The 20256-nt window shown below is 38.9% G+C and overlaps 1 protein-coding gene across 2 annotated transcripts in view; it reads left to right on the top strand.

The window, feature by feature from the left end:
* The first annotated feature begins 6788 nt into the window (after positions 1–6788).
* The window catches only part of PIGK (phosphatidylinositol glycan anchor biosynthesis class K), a 72089-nt gene continuing 58621 nt past the window's right edge, over positions 6789–20256 (top strand). Inside the window, exons 1-8 of one of the 2 annotated variants that reach the window (XM_063344756.1) lie at positions 6789–6920; positions 8557–8610; positions 10848–10939; positions 15000–15135; positions 16641–16752; positions 17118–17214; positions 17558–17675; positions 18554–18664. In XM_063344756.1, the coding sequence (XP_063200826.1) occupies positions 6828–6920; positions 8557–8610; positions 10848–10939; positions 15000–15135; positions 16641–16752; positions 17118–17214; positions 17558–17675; positions 18554–18664 (813 nt within the window). In that variant the 5' untranslated portion in view covers positions 6789–6827. Of the gene's footprint in view, positions 6921–6967; positions 7388–8556; positions 8611–10847; positions 10940–14999; positions 15136–16640; positions 16753–17117; positions 17215–17557; positions 17676–18553; positions 18665–20256 lie in introns of those variants that run through there. The other variant, XM_063344755.1, reaches the window with a different exon arrangement.

Genomic DNA, 20256 nt, shown 5'->3' with positions numbered 1-20256 from the left:
AATCGATCACCTTGAAATAACATGTAACTTCAAATGCCTATCTTAAAACATAAAAGGTCATTAACTGCAGTAAATGTAGCTTTTACATTTTCCTATAATATATATTTAGCAGCTAAAACAATTAGTTCAGGTCATAGAACAGGACAGATACATAGGAACAACATGCACATATTCACGAATTGATAATTCCTGTTATTGCTAGAACTTTTTCTTGATGGTCTCTTTCAGTTAGAAAAATCTCATCAGGATACACTCCTTAACACAAAGATAAAAACAGGTAAAAATAAAGTGTTTCATTTTTTCTTATTCATGAAAGACTTGCAGAACAATATAGAAAAGCTTTCATAGATTTCATAACTGAATGCATTCTGGTGTGGGCAGTTCTGTTCAGTTTGCACAATGCACAATGCACATTTTTTTTTGCACAAAAAAATAATCCTGATCATAGAATCACGATCAACTTAGGCCACACGATCTGGCTTTTTAGAAAGCAAGTATCTGGGAGATTGCCTAGTCACCAGTTTACTTTCTTGCTGAATGTGTCATTTGGTTTCATCTGGACTTTCTGCTTAGTAATAGCTCATTTAATTTTTTAAGTACAATTCCACCTTGCAGTGAGTGCCAGCAACGTAATGGCGAAAAGGCCTTTTACTGACCTTCTGCACAGAAAGAAATTTCAACAAGGTTGCATTTTTATAAATCATAGCAAAATCTGGCTCCCAAGCATTATGATGTCAATTTATGAAGTCATTCTAGCATTTCTACTTGGGAACAGCTTCCAGTAAATATGCTTAAAGAAATAGGTACTTTTAATTTCAAAGAGTATGGAGATAGATAGAATTTATGGTATATTGAAGGATACTCCATGTTTAGTTCAGCATGAGTACTTTCCACCTGATCTGTAGCAGCTTTTACAGTATCCTGCTAAATGAAGCTAAGAGGGAACCAAACGCTCTGCTTTGCACAGTTTGAGTAGTCAGGGAAATTATTAAGGTTTGCTGATCCACTGCCACTTTTGTTCACAGCCTAGCAACTACTCTAAAAAGTGTAAGTGAGCTTTAATCTACAAATTTTTTGTGCTGTTTTGATCTACTCTACCCCATAACTCCTGGAAAAACAGAAATAATCATGCATATTTACATTGTTAAAAATGAAATTGGAACAGGTTGCCCAGGGAAGCTGTGGGTGCCCCATCCCTGGATGTGTTCAAGACCAGGCTGGATGGGGCTTTGAGCAGCCTGGTCTAGTGGGAGGTGTCCCTGCCCAGGGCAGGGGGGTTGGAACTAGATGACCCTTAAGGTCCCTTCCAACTTTAACCATTCTATGGTTGTATTAAATTATTCCTTCCGTTTATAATATTTCTTTAAATTTTCTAATGGACTATTTTTGGATTTATCTTAAATTTTGCTTCTTCCACTAATCAATTCTAATAACATTTCAGTACTCATCACACAGTGATCTACATAACCTTTCCTGGCAATTTACTGGATTCCGTTTTAGTCACTGTGCAAATATTTAATGTTAATCAATGTTATTGTACTTGGTGTATGAGTAACCTTTTTTAAAGTTGACTCAGTGCTCACCGTATATCTTATTTCTAATGCAATTTTCATAATATTAAATCTAATATTTTTTTCAGGCAAAGCTGATGTGCATTCAGCCTTTAATCTTCAAAACTTTTGTGTCTGTTTTCCCATATAGCTGATGAGTAGTCCTCAATGGAGGAAAAAAAAAACCCTTGCTGCAAATGAAGACAATCAGTTGGAAGACAAAAGGATATATTTAGATTGCAGGCTGCAGAGTAGACTAAGAATACACACAATAGCTTTAAGTAATGGTTTGGGAGCTCAAATGAGTCTATGGGCAACACAGCCCTTTACTTGAGCTAATTTAGGCAGCAGAGGTGAGACCACTTCAGCTCAGTCACTACAGGGAGGACTTCCCTGAGATATTCAGACACTTGCTGTGTTTGGGACACAGGCTGGATTTATCATAACAATGTCAGAACTAGTAGTGGAATAAAAATGATGACTTCTTAATGATTCTAAGACATGATGTGTTATATCCACTGCTTGAAATCAAGAGTAAAACTATGGTTATAAACTTAGCTTTATTTAGGGCAATTTAATTAGGTTTCTTATCTTGTTCCTAATTAAGAAGCTCACGAGTTTTCTGTTTGAGAATGAACCCTTTTGAAATATTAATGGAAAATACAATGGAAAGGGTAATTTTAAAAAGATAAAGTTGTGGGCTTTTTTTACTGCTGTGTTTTTAATGTATTTTGATATTTTAATAAATGAGAATGTTTTGATAAAAGTTTTCAGCATTGTTTTCTATTGAGAAAAATATTGATGCACTGAGACCAAATGTAATGTGCATTCATATTTCATGACTGCCATTATACCTAACAAACTACATAAGCAAGTTGCCACTGTTTTTTCATATTTTGTTTTCTCATATTTTACTTATTTTACCAACAGGATAAGCTGTTGGAATGGTTTGTAACCTTATGTCTTCTGAAGATGCAATACTGGATTACTACACAATTCAGCGTTACGGAAACTCCACACCTGGTGGTAATTGCATCATTAACGACAGAACAGAACTGATGACAAGGTAGATGGTTAATTCATTAAGAACAAATGTCAAATGAAATTCATTGTAGGTTTCAAGGCTTTTGCCTGTGTTCTATTCTGACCTCAAAAGGCACTGTGCAAAATAATGTCTATAATCTCACTTTGTAAATAGCCGTAAAAATACTGTCTAGTTTGATTCCAATGTAGAAGTAAGCAACTTGATGCTATGGATGAACAGAAGTGTACATTCTAACGTGTTTAACCAGTGTTCAAAAAGAATCTACTGATAAGCACAGTTCAGTACAAATGTTTCAGTTTGATAACATTAGAAGCAAGACTTCTTTCAAGTTATTTTCCTTTGGAAGTTCTGTGTCTATTATTCTCACCTTATTGTTTTTGCATATTTTTTATCAGTATTACTTTGCTATTGTAAATCTTTTTGAAGTACAAACATTCTGTAGTCAAGCCAGTCTTCCACTAACAGAAATGGAAAAAATCCCAAATGAATAAGATCAATCATTAATTTGATTACTGCTGTTTCATTCAGGCTCCATATTTGAAGACAGACATTTTATCAACTCAGATACCAAACTGTAGTATACTTTTGGTTGGTACAAATTTTTTATTGTATTGTATTGACAGTCAAAATGAAGAAAGTAATAAATCTGCATTTTTTTAGTGAGATAATACAGTTGAGCGATTATTGATGATTCCTTAAGAATCAGTCTTGTTGACTTACTTCATTGCAAGAGTTCCTTTTCATTTCTTTTTTGGAAGCATAATAAATACAGACAAAGATATATTTCTTTATCTTCTACAGTAGAAAATTATCAGGCAGTACGTGCAAGTCTGATAAAAACAGGAAAAGAAACAACACAGAACAAGGATCAAGAGTACAGAAGAAGGAAGAGATACACTATGATACCTATAGGTAATATAATCAAGGTTAATACCAAGAAAATTAAAGACATTTAATTGTTATTTTTGGTACAGGAAAAAAAATGTTTGTGGTCAAAAAGTGTCAAGTGAACTCTAGTAGGCACAAATCCCCATTTTAGGAGCTTTTGGAGTTATACTTGGGATTCCTCAGAGGAAGGCTAGGTTGGTTTGCTCCATGCTGGACAGGAGCAAGCTGACAGATGGCTCTTAGAGGGCAATTTCCAGAGGGTACAGATTAGAGGATTAGGGCCTGAGCAACCTGGTGGAGAAGGAAAGAATCTGGAAGGGCACCAAGATGTGCACCAATGTGAATACCAGCTGCAGTTACAGCAGCTTTTTAAACAGTTGTTTTAATTACAAATCATTTTGGGATACACATTTGGTGTCCTTTCTAATTACTCAGCATGAGGTACAAGAAACATTGTGGCAAAGGTCAAGCTAAAGAGACTCAGAGCATGAAAAATACTGTGATTAGCATGAAAACAAAGCAGAATGAAGGAACAGAAGCAGACAGCATAGAGCTTAATTTCTAGACAAAAAAATCCTGAACAGGCACGAAAGCAAACACCAAGTCTGTATTGAGAGCTGCCTAAGGGAATAAAGATGAAAGAAACGAAGGCAAAGCTTTTGGTACTATCTTACTGGGGAAAAAAAAAAAGCGATACCACCTCCAGGAATAGTGCCTGAAGCACTGGCACACTCATGCGTGACTGATGAATACTAAAGCCCATGGGAGACTGAGACTGTAAAGAAATAAAAGCCAGAAGTAGAAGAAATAGATCCATTACAAACTACACTCCAGAAGGCTAAGGGAATCCAGAAGGCAAACCACAGACAGTGAACTATGCACTGGATTAGGTGGCATATAAATCAGGGGGAATAATGGCCATTCTTTTGGAATATTCCAGTGAGCTTGTGAAACTGAGTTTGCCCTAACTCAGTGTTGTCTCTGCAGCACTGAGGATGGAAAGGCAGCAATATGACCTGAACACCTACAATCAAAGAGGAACACCTGCGGTGTGACTGTAGTTGATCCAAACATTGCTCACGCTGCAGCAGACAGCATGTGACACAAGAGGGATGACTTTGCACCTATGCTTTTACATCAAGAGCCAGCTAAACCTTCCTGTAGATTGCAGAACCAACTACATATAACCCATGAGAAATAGCAGCAATATTGACTGGACAAGTGTGCTTAAACTATTCTGACTATTGATGAAACCTAGTATTTTAAATGTCTCACCCCCTGCAAGGGATCTTTCATGTAAGAAAATTTGCTACACTTCTTAATTGCTCAGCACAAGTAGCAGATGTCTGCTTGTACAGTCCATAGGCGATAGCCTATGTTTACATCATTCCAATGCCACATGACAGACATGACAGAAACTTGGTGGGGTTTTTTCCATTTCCTTTTGTCTTATGTAGCAAATCATACACAGTGACCTTAAAAGAAGAATGTTATTAAAACTACAAAGCCAAGTATTCCAGAGAATGACAAAACTAACATCACCTGTGATACAAATTTCAGAAGGTTCAGGAGTTTTTAAGTGAATAGGATGTTTTAAAGTTTTATTCACATAAAATGTTTGTTTGTTACTTCTCATGTCAGGAATATTTCTTGGTAAGCTGAAGTTACCTTTTGGTAACATTTGACTTTTCATTTGGTACGAACATCAGGACTTAACGCCTCGTTCAAAGACACGTCATCAGGACACAGCTGATGACATTATTTCTATGGGAAAAGCCAAAGACCAATATGCATGATACCAAAGGATAAATATTTGGAATAAATGCAAAAAGCAAAGAACTAAGCTTAACAGAAAGTTCAGGCAAAGGTTGAGACCTTCTGTCACATGTTATCTGACCAACTCCAGATGGGAGAGGAAAGGTAATGAAGAGCTATTCAAGTCAAAGCACATGAAATCAACTCACCAGTTTATAAAACTGCACGAGTACGTGCTCTGAAACATAGCTGCCTGTCCTTTAGAATTACTGACACGTCTTGAACACATCTGAGAATGATCAGAGACCTAAGCGGAAGCATTTGAAGGGGCAAGGAAAAAGCTTAAGCTTGGCCCTAGTCTTAAATTCATTTAGTTTTCTGGAGCAAGAAGATAAACACTGCAGCTTACAAGCAGGCACGGAGGGACACAGATGCCCATGGCACTTCTCAGTAGGTTCGTAAAAGGCTCACACAGGAGCTGTGTTCAGGCACAATGGGAGCTGCTGGCTATACTCTTCGAAAGGGAGTAAGTTCATTAGCTTTAGGCACAAAAAAGAAAAGGTGATCTAATCACAGGTGAGTATTTTTATCAAGGAAAGCAGTGATGCTTTCAAAAAGAAAACGTGATGTTATTAAAATCCCAGCATCAATACATGGAAATGTGCTCCTGTCTGAGAATGTCATTACTGATGACACGTACAGGGAGCAGGAAATAGTTTCCATGGTTCAGGGCAGATTCTGAATCTTCACTAATGGAAGGCATCAGTCGATTGAACAAAGGTGGTGACAGGATGAGTTAGTGGAAATAAAAGAATCATACCAAGTGGTTCAATAGATTGAAATAAAAATCTGATGATTCATCTGCTCTGAGGGATGTATGTGCCAAAGGCGAGGCTATAGCAAGGCATCTTGACACAAGATCCACATCCCCCTCTCCTCCCCACCAAAGGCAGTCCCTCTCCCCAGCTCTCCCCTTCGCCCTCTGAGGCAGCTCTGCCCTGCAGCCACCAAGGCCTGAGGCCACCCTTGGCCCACAGGTCCCCATGCCCCCTGCCCTGCCCTGGCGGGAACTCCAACAAAGCCCAGTGATTTGAGCGTATTTTTGGTGTGAGGCTGAAACGGCTGTCGTTAACACCCCCAGCTGCCTCCCAAGGCGAAGGCGAGCTGCGAGGCCGCAGTGCTTTCTGCTGCCAGCCGGGCCTGTCCACGGAATGGGGAAGGTCGGGGTAGGGCTGCATCACCTCCCACAGAGCCACACCGAACACGTGTGCTCAGGGCGATGCCGAGATCTGCAACCATTACTGCCGCGGCTCTCTAAAAATCGAATTTGAAGCAAGCCCTCCACAGGCTGGCAAGGCCACGGGCGCTCTAATACGTGACTGAGCGCCTGGCGCTGCTCAGAGCAGGGGCACCAGTCCTGATAAACAGCCTTCGCCCAGGCGCCGACAGAGGACGAAGGACGGCAGGGACAGCTGAGGGAAGGCAGCCGGCGTCCCCGCTCCCCGCCCTGAGGCGGTGGCGCGGAGCATGCGCAGAGGCCGCTTCCGGCAGCTGCGGCGGCCGGAGCCTCGCGGAGGAGGCGGGGTAAGATGGCGGCCGCCGCGCCGGCCGCCGCCTGGGTTCGCGCCGCCGCAGCCCTGCTCCTGGGGTGCTGCGGCGCAGCGCTCGCCAGCGGCGTCCAGGTACGGAGGCTAGTGGGAGCGGCTGGCGGGGAGAGAGAGCGAGCGAGAAGGCGAGCGGCCCCATGCCGCGGGCTCTTGTGCTGCTGTTTCCCCCCCATCTCCTCCCCTCCGCAGCAGAGCCCGCCCCGCCGCCGCTCTGGGGGCTGCGCCGCGCCGCTGGAGCTGCCCCGCGGAGCTCTGGGTTGTGGTGGCTTCGGCGAGCGCAGTCCGTGCGCGGCGCTGCCGAACGGAGGGAAGAGCGGACGGTGCCCGACGCGCCGCTGCCGGCCCTGGGAGGACCCTTCCCCCGGCCCCGCCGGCTCCGTTCTGCCCCGTGGGCGGGACGTGCGGGGCCGCGGCCCACCCGGCCGGGGGGGAGGGTGTGCGGAGCGGAGCGTCCCGGGAACGGCGGGGCTCGTCAGGCACATGTAACTTCTTTAAAGTTAAAAAAAAACAACACCCCACCCTGGCTTTTAGTACGTTTGCAGGTAACTTTGAGTAGTCGGTGTTTTTACGTTCCTTTCCCGGGCGTTTTCTGGCGAAGTTCGGTGTGAATCGGTTAAAAACCAGGGAGGGGTGCTGGGCGCTGCCCGGGCGCCCCGGGCCGCGTTTCCCGGTGTCCTTCTCGCAGGTGCGAGGCATTTACGCACAGAAGGAGCTAATATTCTCTTGGGTTTTTGCCCCCCCTTTTTTTTTTTCTTTCAAGTGGGAGTAATTTCATATTTCAATAATTATGCTTTTTGCACGGTGCCCACACTACTTCTGGAGTGTTGTTTGCATTCGAATTCTGCTTTGTTAACAAATTGTTATACTTGAAATTAACTAAAAACAGGACAAAAAGTAGCCAACAGAAATATTTTTAGAGTCTTTGTATGACTAATTAAACTGCAGATTGCTTGGCACTTGAAGTACAGCGTGCTTTACATATGTTGTAACAAACACTTTTTCTGTTACTGTGTGAGACCGCAGGCATCAGCCCAGTACCCCTCAGAGAGTTAATGAGCCTGATTCAGTCAGCAAGTCTGGATTCTTGTCCTGTGAGAGACTCGTTCCCTTAACTCCAGGAATTCTTAGCCCCTTTTTGTGTCCCAATTTATGCTGTCCGTTAAAAGACCCTCTCCTCTACAAAGCACGGTGGGAACTGTGAATGACACAGATTATACAGAAGGTGGTTGTTGTCATAGCTCCTGGTTTTGGAAGGTAAATGTAGACACCTGGATTTTAAATGGGTTAAAATTGCAGATTCACTTACCCGCTTTTGGAAAGATGAGAGGAACAATGAAAATAGAAATTAATCCAAGCCCCTTGTCTCATTAAAGAAGAAGCTGTAGGTCAATAAATAATTTTATTTTGTTCTTGAAGGGTCCTCTGGAATAAAGATGTGTGGGCTTTTTGTTTTAACTAAGCTGAAAGTGACTAATAGTTCTTTTTCCTTTGTTATTTAGTGAGTTTCAAGGGAAGATTTGGAGCAGTTAGCTTGCATGAAATGTGCAAATTGGAATAAGAAAAACTACCTTCTTGAAGCTTTTGTAAGGTTTATTCAGTGTTAAGGTGTGGTAAACATGCATTGAACGCTGTTTTATGGAAACAACAAAAGCAGGAGCGGTCTTTTCTTTCATATAGCTGAAAAAACTCTAATGTTTTCTCCATTTTTTAGGATCAAGCAGAACAGTTCTTTAGAAGTGGACATACAAATAACTGGGCAGTTTTGGTAAGTGTGGTCCAGGTTGTTTTCTTCCAATAAAGCTGACAATTTTTCATCAGGAGCCATAATTGCAACGGTCGCTCAGGAATTCTGTTAATTTGAAAGAAACGGAAAGATAAAGTCGTGGAAATGAATAAATTTGAAATTGTCCCTGCAAATTTATTACACTATAATAAAACTATCTTTCCAGTGTGACTGCATTTTAAGCACTAAAAATGTCTAGCTACATGGCAGGATTCATAAAACAAAAGTTCTGACATCATTAAAACAGTTAAATTGCCATACTGCATATTGAACAAAAGTGTAATTCTGATATCAGAGAAGCGTATATCTTTGAGCAGAAAGGTACAATTTATTTCTAATTTTTGTTCTTGGTCTGTTAACTTGTGTAACAGGCTTAGAATGAAAAAAATTCGGGCAACATAATGTTTAGATCAACTGTTTTTATCCTCATCTATTTTTCTTTGCTATGAATCTTTTATTAGCTTCGAATCATGCTACACAATTGGTTCTTAATCACAATTCAGATCTTAATGACTAATTTGTTTCAGAACACTATTGTAATTACTCAGTAGCAGCTGTTTGTTTTCCAGATGCTAAAATTCAGCAATATAAAAGGAAAGTTCACAGTAATTAATTGAATTAGAAGGAATAATTTCTATATTCTACAATGTACAAACTTGAAACTATTAAAACGTCAAGTACTACTTTAATACTATTAACAAATAGGTGCTTTTATTAGTACCTATAAAAACACACAAAGCAAGTGGAAAATTAGGTCCAAGGAGCTATGCTTTCTGTCCTCTACAGATTCTGCTTGTTACATTTTTTCAGTAGTTCATGATCAAGCTTTATGGCAATTGCTACTAATTTTTTAAGCAGTTAAAATAGGGAGGGGTTTACTGCTGTTAGGCACTTCAAGCCTGGGATTGTACTGCAGTCCCACCTCATCAGTAGTTTGAATTAATATGCTGAAGTGTGAATAGCTATATTTAAAGCATAGACACATTTTCCACAAAACTGTGGATGTAATGAAGGAAAGGGGCAGATGATAAGATCTTGAAATGACACAGCTAGATCGGCCACAGTTAGTTTTCAGAGCTTTAAATCTTGCTGAAAGACAAATGTTCTGATGGACTGATTCCTGAATTTCCTAGCTGATAGGATCATCGAGACTCAAAGGGATCCTTTCAGGTTGTTATTTTCATTATTATTTAAGCTAGTATTCTTTAAGAAAAAGCTAGACAAAAAGATGTTTCATAGTGTAACCTTGAAGATGTTTCTATTTAAATTAGAGCCGCACATTTAAAGCTGAAAAATTAAAAAACTTTCTTAAGTGCTTGTTCCTGCTTCTCTATTTTTGTGGTTTTAAAGCCACCTCTTCTAAAATGCTTTTTTCCTTTGTCTGTTTGAAAGACATGTAAAATCAAAGGAAATTTGTCTCCAAAGGAGAATTGTTGTCCTTGGTGCGGACCAAGGTAAAAGTGGGGAGCTTGAGTTAAACACAAGGGCAATGACAAGGCTCCTAAGGAATTACAGCAATTGCCTCTGGAGGTTTTTGTAATCTCGTTGGTTTGAGGTTTTTGAGGACGGATGAAATCCCTGACCTAGGGAATAGTTTAAGTACAGGAATGGCTGATCCCCAGCCATATTCCTGGTAGAACAGTAGAACCTGAACTCCTTTGATATTTTTGAGAGTTTGTATTCAGATTTTGGTTAGAGCTCACTTAGCTCTTATTTTATTATATGCGACTCCTTAAATGCAAATATCCTCAGTGTATTTTCCCTTATGTGTGGCTTTTGCATGAATTTACTTACGCCTTCGTGCAAGAATGCTCCCAGAATGGGTTTGCTATTGAGATGAGAACTCTTCCTTTGGTCTTTCTTCCATTTGATATGGAGAAAGCAAATGAAAAAAACTAGCTTACCACTTACTATTGCTGAATTATTCCCTGAAGTTCTACTTTCTATACTTAGTTGGGTTTTATGGCAATTTTTTCATGAGTCAGTACGTTAAGAACATATTTTTTTTTTACTTTTATATTCAGCATTTGTTGCTTTGGTACAAAAAGATTCATATAGTTTATATCATGAGTTTCTTGGTGTTGCTATGTTCTTTCTGATTTGTCACTAGTTTGTTGGTACTCCCGCAATCACGGCCTTCTGATGCAATGTGACAGGCCAACTTGTATCTTTTACGCTATTTAATATGCTTTCTTTTTTTTTTTTCTTAAAAATTCAAGGTGTGCACATCTCGATTCTGGTTTAATTATCGTCATGTGGCAAATACTCTTTCGGTGTACAGAAGTGTCAAGAGACTGGGCATTCCTGATAGGTGAGGGAATCTTGGTGAATACAATTCCTTGCAAATGTGCTATTAAAGTTCTCTTGTTGTCTGAAGCGGTATAAAAATCCATCTCTTCCCAGTTTAATCCGATAAAAGTAAAAAGGATGTGATTGCTTCAGTTTATTGAAAAGTGCAGCAATATTGTTCAAAAGGAAGAGCAACAAGTTATATAATAAAACTTCCAGTTGGAATAGGCTAATTAGATTTTAAACACGAGGAGCTATTTGGCCACTAAAGTGTACCATTTAGCAAATTGGTGAAAGCATAATGTGAAAATTGATAAATGCATTCAGCAGTGACGGTACTACTCTGAGATATGGCTTTTGCTGTACTTTAATTTCCTTTCAGTGTGGAGATGTTAGCAACCCTAACTGTATTAAAATGTACAACTTCCGTATCTGCAAATACACTGAGAGTCTCTAAAGGCCCTGAACAAAGCAGCTTCTACATATTGAATGTAGCCTTGAAAAATACATTTTTAGAGAAACCAGAAGCTTTGTCCATACAAATTGTGCTTCCCTAGCAATAGCACAATGGTTAAAATAGTATCCCTTCTTGACAACAGGATTAGGAAGGTGAACAAACTGTTCTGAAGTGTCTTTTAGTTGTGTTCCTACTGGAAGTTCTAGGGGTATTGGCACAGTTCCATCCATCTGTTTTGTAATCCAGTTTACTTGTACCAAAACTGTGGAAACAAATTTTAGGTACCAACATCCATTGAATAGTAGACTGTAGGCTCCTATGGAAATCCTGGTGGTCCTGGTTTTTAATGTTAGAGTACTGGTAGTTTTTCCGACATGTCTGCCTAAAGAGGTATGGCCCTCTTCATCATTGCATAATGCATGTTCCGCTGGATTAAATTTGTATGGTATTTTTTTGTCGAAGTCCAAAACTATAGTAGCTGGAGTCTCCACTTAGCTTCCTGTGGATAGTATCATCCTGTTTCCTGTGTTTATTTTTAAAAAGAGGAGAGTGACTTCTCAGTTTTTGAAAGAAGGGATGTTGAAACCCAATTTTTGGAAGCATTTGGGGGCTATAAATCCAAGGGAACATACTGCCTTAGCACTGTGGGCTGAAAGCCACAGAAATAGGGCATTTTTTTTGCACATCTCATTCAGAAGCATCTGTCTTCTCTCCTCTGTAGTCCTTGAATCATAGGCGCCTGAGGCACTACCTTAGAAATTCTTTAACTAGCTCTACCCTTATCTGAGGACTTTCATCTTCTCTGCATGCATCCATTTTCACCACTAATGTCAAAATAGATGGCAGTTTTAGAAATACTGCAAAAACTACAGCGTGGCTGGGGGTTTCTGATGTTCAGTAGCCTGATCAGTTTCTTATCCGTACCCAAGGATCTGGAAATCAATCTCAAAAAGCCAGCAATGCTTTAGACTAAGGTCAAGAATAAGACGTTGGAGAAGACCTAGAGAGAGAGAGACTACTTTTTCCCATTTGCAGCCTTTTTTACATGGGTTTAAGTGTGTTTCCCCCTTAGACAAACTTCTTCCTCTACTTATTTTTCTTTCTTCATTGCAAAACCCCTAAATCGCATCTTAACAGTAAACATTTATCATGATTCTTGGGGTTGTTTGGTTTTGGTGGTTTTTTTGGTTGGTTTTTTTTTTTTTTGGAGGGGTTTGTACATAGCCTCATTTTGAATGGAACTGTGTCAATTTGGTGGTTTAAATAGATTTGTCATCCAATAACAGAACTCATTAAGAAAATTATTTGTGGCTTTGTAACTGTAAGTTGTTCTGGTTTGTTGACATGTGGGCACAATGCTCCAATTTGTAAAATTTTTGCTGAATTAAAGCCAAAATGAATCCAGAAATTCTTTTGATTCCTGGAATCATTATGTGGTAGAAGTTTTACATTGTGAAAATAGCATCAATGCAATATATGGTTAGATTACTTTGGTTTAACAGTTAAGCTGCAGGTTAACACCTAGATTGTTTTGCTGCTTGTGTGAACCACTTGTACACAGTGGTTCTGTTTCACCATGGGATATTTCATATGCTTTTAAGAATGCCATGCATTATACAGACTTCGCATGGTTGTGCTTACCTGTCTGTACTACTACTATGCAGAACCTTTTACTGAGTGGTGTGTGATTATTTATTCTTTTTTTTTTTTAATAGACATATTCCTAGCAAAAATACAGTGCTAAACTGTAGGCCTAACTGATGGCTGAGTCTGGAATATTCTCTTCTGAGCATAATACCAAAAAAACGAGTGGACTGCTGACCATCTCAGTAAATCTGCAAGGCATATATTCAACACTTACTTCCAACTAATTCCCTTTTAATGACACTTTTACAGTGTCATACTGCTGTGCATGTGTGGAGAAAAAAAATATCTATTTCTCTTCTGTAGCTGTCCTCCTTCAGCTTCTGTCATTACAGCTTCATATTTATGCCAGCATTTTATTCCCATTGAAATAATTTACTGTGATTATTTTTGAGGATTTATGCTTATGTTATTTTGGACAGCATTTCTCTTATTTGTGTGTGGGGTTTTTTTTGTCGTTTTTTTTTTGTGTGTGTGCGTGTGTGAAGTGTATCAGCACTTAATAAAGAATAACTTTACTCTTAGAGTGCTCATGCTGACATAGGTGAACAATGACAAGCACAGGAATGGTGTTTAAATAGCAGGACACAATTTAATTTGTAGCTGTGTGCCTGAGAGCCTGAATTAGCACCATTCTTTGCAGGATATAGAGCTTTCACAGAATCACAGAATGATAGGTGTTGGAAGGGAGCTCTGGAGATCATCTAGTCCAACCCCCCTGCCAGAGCAGGGTCACCCAGAGCAGGTTACACAGGAACACGTCCAGGTGGGTTTTGAATGTCTCCAGAGATGGAGACTCCACCACCTCCCTGGGCATCCTGTTCCAGTGCTCTGCCACCGTCAAAGTAAAGAAGTTCCTCCTCATGTTTAGGTGGAACTTCCTATGCTCAAGTCTGTGCCCATTACCTCTTGTCCTGTCGCTGGGCACCACTGAAAAGAGCCTGGCTCCATCCTCCTGACACCCACCCATTAAGTATTTATAAGTGTTGATAAGGTCCCCCCTCAGCCATCTTTTTTTCCAGACTGAAGAGGCCCAAATCCCTCAGCCTTTCTTCATAAGAGAGGGGTTCCAGTCCCCTAATCATCTTTGTAGCCCTTTCCTTTTGTAAGCATTGTTTAGGAGAACACAAAGATCATAGTCCAGGAGAAACTATGTCCAAGACAGGGTTATCCAAGGAAAGGAGTGGCTTCACCGTGTTCCAGACATCTCTGGTGCATTCTTCCTAGTGCTAACAGTCTCCAGCGATGACTTGTTATTTCATATTTTGACCCAAACCTCACCCTGTCAGGTGAAATACAGATCTTTGGCTGCGTGCAGTTTGGAACAGCTTTATAATGTGCTGCTTTTTTTTTTTTTCTTGGTACTATGAAATGCTGGGTTGGATTTTTTTCTTGGTCGTATGAAGAAGATAAAATGTCTGGTGTCAGCCTACTTGTGTTCTTCAGGAAAATTCCATTAACACAGATAATCATACAGTAGTTTATTAGATGTAGTATAATGGTTTGAGAAATGTTCAGCAGCTCCTCAAATTTAATTAAAAATTGTCATAATGGTTTTAATTGATCTGAGACGTGCAAACAGGCCAGGATTTATTCTGTGGAACTGCATGAAATGATTTAGTCCCCCATAAAAATCTCCAGATTTTTTTATTAAGAGTTCTGCCAGCCTAGGTCCAGGCAAGTCCGTATCATAAAGTTGCTAACGTCAACTACTCTCGTGCTCATCTTTGGCCTAACTTAACCCCACCGATAAATAGCATTTTTCTGCAGTAGCTGCATTTTCACATGTGGTATCTTTATAATAGCGAGGATGCGCATAAGGAAATAAGATATAACTAAGCAAAGTTTCAGTTACAGTTCCAGGAATCTTCTTAATGTTATAAGCTATTGTAATCACGGGACGGTGTTGTTGTAATTTCCATTTGACTGTTATGTGACGGTAGAATGGCTGAAATGTTTTTGGTTTTTTTTTTTTCCTTAGTCACATTGTCCTGATGCTGGCAGATGATATGGCATGTAATCCCAGAAATCCCAAACCAGCTACTGTGTTTAGCCATAAAAACATGGAGCTAAACGTGTATGGAGATGATGTGGAAGTGGATTACAGAAGCTATGAGGTGACTGTGCTTTAATTAAATCACTGGGTCTTTGTTTTGAGTGTTGGTTTTAAGATTTATACAACATCTGTGAAGTCTGAAGAAATCTTTCTGTTCATGTTACTGGTTTTGGGCTGGGCTTTTATTATCGACTGATAAATTTAAGATACACACCCCTCCCCCCTTTGATACTCAGTTTTGTATTTGAAATTTATTATACTAGAAATATGTTGTGTATTGGCTAATTTGAATAATGGAATCTCCACACTTAAAATAATGCATGGAACTTGTGTGTGTTAGGAATACACACATATTACTGAAATTTTTCTTCTTTGGAAATGAGTAGTCAGTATCTCATCTTGCAAACCCTTAACACCACTGTGAAACTTCTGGCATGCAAGTGAAGTGTTTATTAGGGAGACCTACTTACATAGTGGTCAGACACTGGAGTAGGCTGCCCAGGGAGGTGGTGGAGTCACCGTCCCTGAATGTGTTTGAGTCATTTAGATGTGGTGTTAAGGGATATGGTGTAAGGGAGAACTTTGTAGAGTGGTGTTGATGGTTGGACGCAATGATCCCAAGGGTCTTTTCCAACCTAAATGATTCTGTGATTCTATTTCTAATCTTAAGCATGTGCTTTTATCAAAATAAAACAAAAGCCATAATCTGATCATTACTGTAAAGTAATTAGAGTATATAGTGTATAGTATAGATATAATAGTATATAGAAGTCTGCATTCTGACACCTTTTTGTGTAGTATTCCTTCAAACAGACAGTGTCTTTACCAGTTGATCTTAAATTGGATTCAATTGCACAGTTTAATAGTGCTATTTTATCATTACTAAAGGCTTGTAGGAGAATATTTAAGTATATAGTAGATGTTTTATTTCTCTGAAGTTTTGTGTAAAGAAGTGAAGATACAACAATAAAAGAGATGTGTTCCTTTTACCGTTTTTTTTTTTCCTGAGCCTGGATTTGTTGCTAGCGTTTGAGCTGTGTGCATCTGCATGAAGAGGAAGCGGTGTTTTATAGAATGTTTTACAATCACCATCCAGATGGGGTCTTACCTGATCACTCAAAGGCTTACGTAACCGAAATTGATCTTGTTTTTTCTTTCTGGAGTTGCAGAGGGATTTTAAACTTTTATTTTTCCATGGTAACGCACACTAATGTTGGAGCATTTTGTGAGTACATGAACAGCTTTGGCAGAAAAAAGCTATATGCGGACAGGTTTTCAGATCAATGAAAATGTATTTAGAAATTGTAATGATAGTAGACTTATTTGATGTAATAAAGTAACAGGCTGATGTTAGTGGGATAAAGGAAAAGGTACCAAATGATTGTGAACCTGCAGTAAAACCTTAAACAGGAGATGTCTGTTTATGCAGTTTATACCGTGCAATATTAAGTCCAGTTAGATACAGTGCATATTTTAGTGTTCCGTTATTTAATTTATGTAACCCGGCCTAGAGTTGTTAATCAGTAATTTTCTCTTTAGAAGATTACTTTGTGCTTCTCTTCATAGGTTACTGTCGAAAATTTCTTGCGTGTATTAACAGGAAGAATCCCCCCAAGCACACCACGGTCTAAACGTCTTCTTTCTGATGACAGAAGCAATATTCTAATATATATGACAGGTAATTACAGGTTTCTGTATACAATTTATTGGTATTTGTTGTTCAGTTGGATGGGCCTGTTTGAAAGCATGAAATCCCATCAGGAGTCCAAACAAACAAAAGGATCAACGAAAGGATGTTTTTTTTTTTTTCTTTTTTTAGTATGTCATACTAAGTAAGAAAAACCCTGTAAGGCAGTACTTAGCAAGTATCATTTCCAGTTTAAATGATGTAGGTATACTGTTCTTGCTGTACTAATATTTTCTTTTGATGGAGTCTGTTTAGAGAAAGAGAATTGTGTTTGCCTTTTTTTGGAAAAATTATCAGCCTGGTTGAATAGGCAAGTATGTAGTTTAAAGGAAGATAACTTCTCATTTTTCTGTCAGGCCATGGTGGAAATGGTTTCCTAAAATTTCAAGATTCTGAAGAAATCACAAATGTAGAACTTGCTGATGCCTTTGAACAAATGTGGCAGAAAAGAAGGTAAGAAAAAAGTATTATTTAGAAGTTAAATACTGTGTTTCACGAATATGCCTGAAGTCTTACCAGTAGGCTTTGTTTACTGAAGGTAAGTGGCACTATCTGTTGTCCATTAAATTTCATGAAAATTTGCATTCAGAATGAAGAGTTTTAATTTTTGGTTTCAGCTTGCTGCAGTTAAAGCTTCTCTTGTGTATTGCTTTGACTAAACTCGCATTTTACAGTCAATCAGTGTGAACTCTTCTGGTAACTCCTGGTACCTCTCCTGGTAACTAAAGAGCGAAGTATGTATATGTTGTTTCAATTCAAAGAGAGACGGGTTAGGAGGCTCTCTTCTTTCTTTCAGGTACAATGAATTGCTGTTTATTATTGATACTTGTCAAGGAGCATCCATGTATGAACGATTTTATTCACCTAATATAATGGCCTTGGCTAGCAGCCAAGTTGGAGAAGACTCTTTATCGGTAAGTAGATTTTTGTGATCCTGAAGGCAATTTTCAGAATGCCTGAGTTAAGAGCACAGGTCCTATTCACTTTTAACTAAAAATTTCCTGTCTTGTTGATGAATGTGTAAGGCATTCAGTTACAAAGTGTGGTTTTGACAAAACTTGCAAGTGTACTTTTCCTGCCTGTTTTTGTGTGCTGTCCCAAAGAACCAGGCTAATGATGGATTTCTGTGCTTGCTGGCCAATTTATGCATTGTCTAGGATGGAAGAAATTTTATGGGAAGACTACTGAGATATGTGTAGGGAATATTCAGCCTAGGACTTCTTACACTTGATATAAAAAACAAAAAAAAAAAAAAAAAAAAACAAAAAAAACCAAAAAAAACAAAAAAAACAAAACAAAACAAAAAAAACCACACCCAAACCAAAACAAAAAAGCCACTACCTTTCACCTGCTGTAATTATGTCGCAGCTGAATTACAGAAGGAGTGATAAGAGGGAGATCCTAGCCAGACCAAAACCAGCAGGTCAGGATTACCTGAACCCACACAGTGCTGTAAAATAAGCTGTCTCTCCCAGCCCTGCTTTCCAAGCCCTAAGAAGGTCAGGGCAGCCCACAAATCTGTACTGGACTATTAAGAAGTGGTTCCCTGCTTTTTGGCAAACGTGGGGATTACCAGGATATAGTCTAAAAAAATGAAAATACACTGTATTATTCAGCTTGTCAACAATATGTTTCTTCATGGCTAGTCATTTTCTTTGTGTAATTTGCCTAAGAATAATGTTGGGGTTTTTTGTTCTTAACTTTTGTAACATGTTATTACGTTCTGTTCCCTCTTGTAAACATTGAGTTCTTTCCTGCAAATGTCCAATAACTGCTGTGTGTTGTTTTTAAGCATCAACCTGATCTAGGGATTGGCGTTCATCTTATGGACAGATACACATTCTATGTGCTAGAGTTCTTGGAAGAAATTCATCCAGCCAGTCAGACAAATATGAATGACCTAGTAAGTAGAACACGTAACATACATGAATATGCTAATGACTTTAACAGTTTCAAAACTAATTTATTTTGTCCATAGGGCTCTCCAAATGCTTTTTGTTCTCCTGCTTTTTCTGTCGGAAGCACCTCTGGGGGGGAGGGTCTTTTTGCTATTATTAAATGTAATTCTAGTGTAACACTTTAAGGGTTGTCCTCAGTGTGAAAGTGGTTTGCTGGCTACAGAAAAAGTTAGCCAAAATTAGCCAGATTTTTTTTTTAATTAATTGAAAAATGAACGAAGTATTCATTAAATATTAATTTCAATAGAATGAAGTAGTTGCATGTGAAAAATGATAGTAGGAATCTTCTAAAATCTGTTTAATGAATAGCAGACACTTCGCAGGTGTGGAAAGGCAGCCATTGATACTGTTTTGCAAAGGTGATTAAACAGTTAAAATTCTAATCGTGCGCACACAAATGCCTGCAGAGACTAATTTCTCTGTATATCTGCTTAGATTCCAGAGCAAGATATGTCCAAGTCCAACAGCTTTTGGAGTTAATTATATCTTAGGTAAATATTAATTGTAGCTTTCAGGTGTGAGGCAGAATAGGAGAAAAAAAAAAGGCAACCCACAACCAGATAACCTATGACAAAATTTATGAAAATGCCTCTACCAGTTAGGTGTATACACTGGGGAGATGACTTAAAAAGTAACCATATTTTATTTACTCTATTAACCCCTTATTGCTCTTGCAAGACTAGTTTCATTGTAGTAATACACTATGCTTTGGTGCCTTGTAGCTGTAAATCCTGACATGCTGTGTCAGTGATCTAAGAGCTATCACTTACAGAACACATTGTCTTTGCTTTGTTTCTGTAAAAGGAGCAGCTGCTCAGAAGTTTTATGCCACCCTCTGTCAACAGAGGATGGTGTTATCCTGGTTGTTAGATGTGTAGTAGAATTCACTCTAAACAGCCCACACTTGACAGGTTTTATGTTGATACAGAATTGATTCAGTGACTAAGATTCAAGATTCTTTTACTACCACGGGAATGAAACTCTGTCCTGTAATTTAATATCTTCTGATCATGGGATACAAATAACTTTAAAATAAATCTTGTTAAAGAAGAATATGCAAGTTCTTTATTGATGAAGTATCTTCTATCCAGTTCAATCAAACAGTGCTTTAGAACTTTATTTTGTAAACCATAAAATGAAGGGATGTTAAAAAAGTAATAAAAAATGAACAGTGGTTTCTGCTGTATAAGTGGTATAACTGGTCTAGCCAGCTAGATATTAATCCAGTTGTGAACCGTATAGAAAATTTGTTAGCTGGCCAAGTAGTTTGCCCTTTGAGCTCTTTGGTGAAGATATCTAGACATTCTCCCTTGTGTTTTTGTTTTTGCTTATATGCCAAATACTCAGGAAGAGCTGCGGGAAGTAACCCCATACTGGTAAATTCCTTACGTGATGTAAGTCATGTTATCATATGTCATCAGTATGCCTATTGTTGCTCTGGGAAGGGAAGAGAATGGACCCAAATGTATCAAGTTTTGTGGTGATCATGTAATGAGTCATAACATGCACATATTTCGGCAAATGTGACCTCTTGATT

Source organism: Chroicocephalus ridibundus, chromosome 8 (assembly GCF_963924245.1).
Source record: "Chroicocephalus ridibundus chromosome 8, bChrRid1.1, whole genome shotgun sequence".
Taxonomy (NCBI): Eukaryota; Metazoa; Chordata; class Aves; order Charadriiformes; family Laridae; genus Chroicocephalus; species Chroicocephalus ridibundus.
Note: the sequence above shows the minus strand (reverse complement) of the source record. Positions and strands in the feature narration are given on the sequence as shown.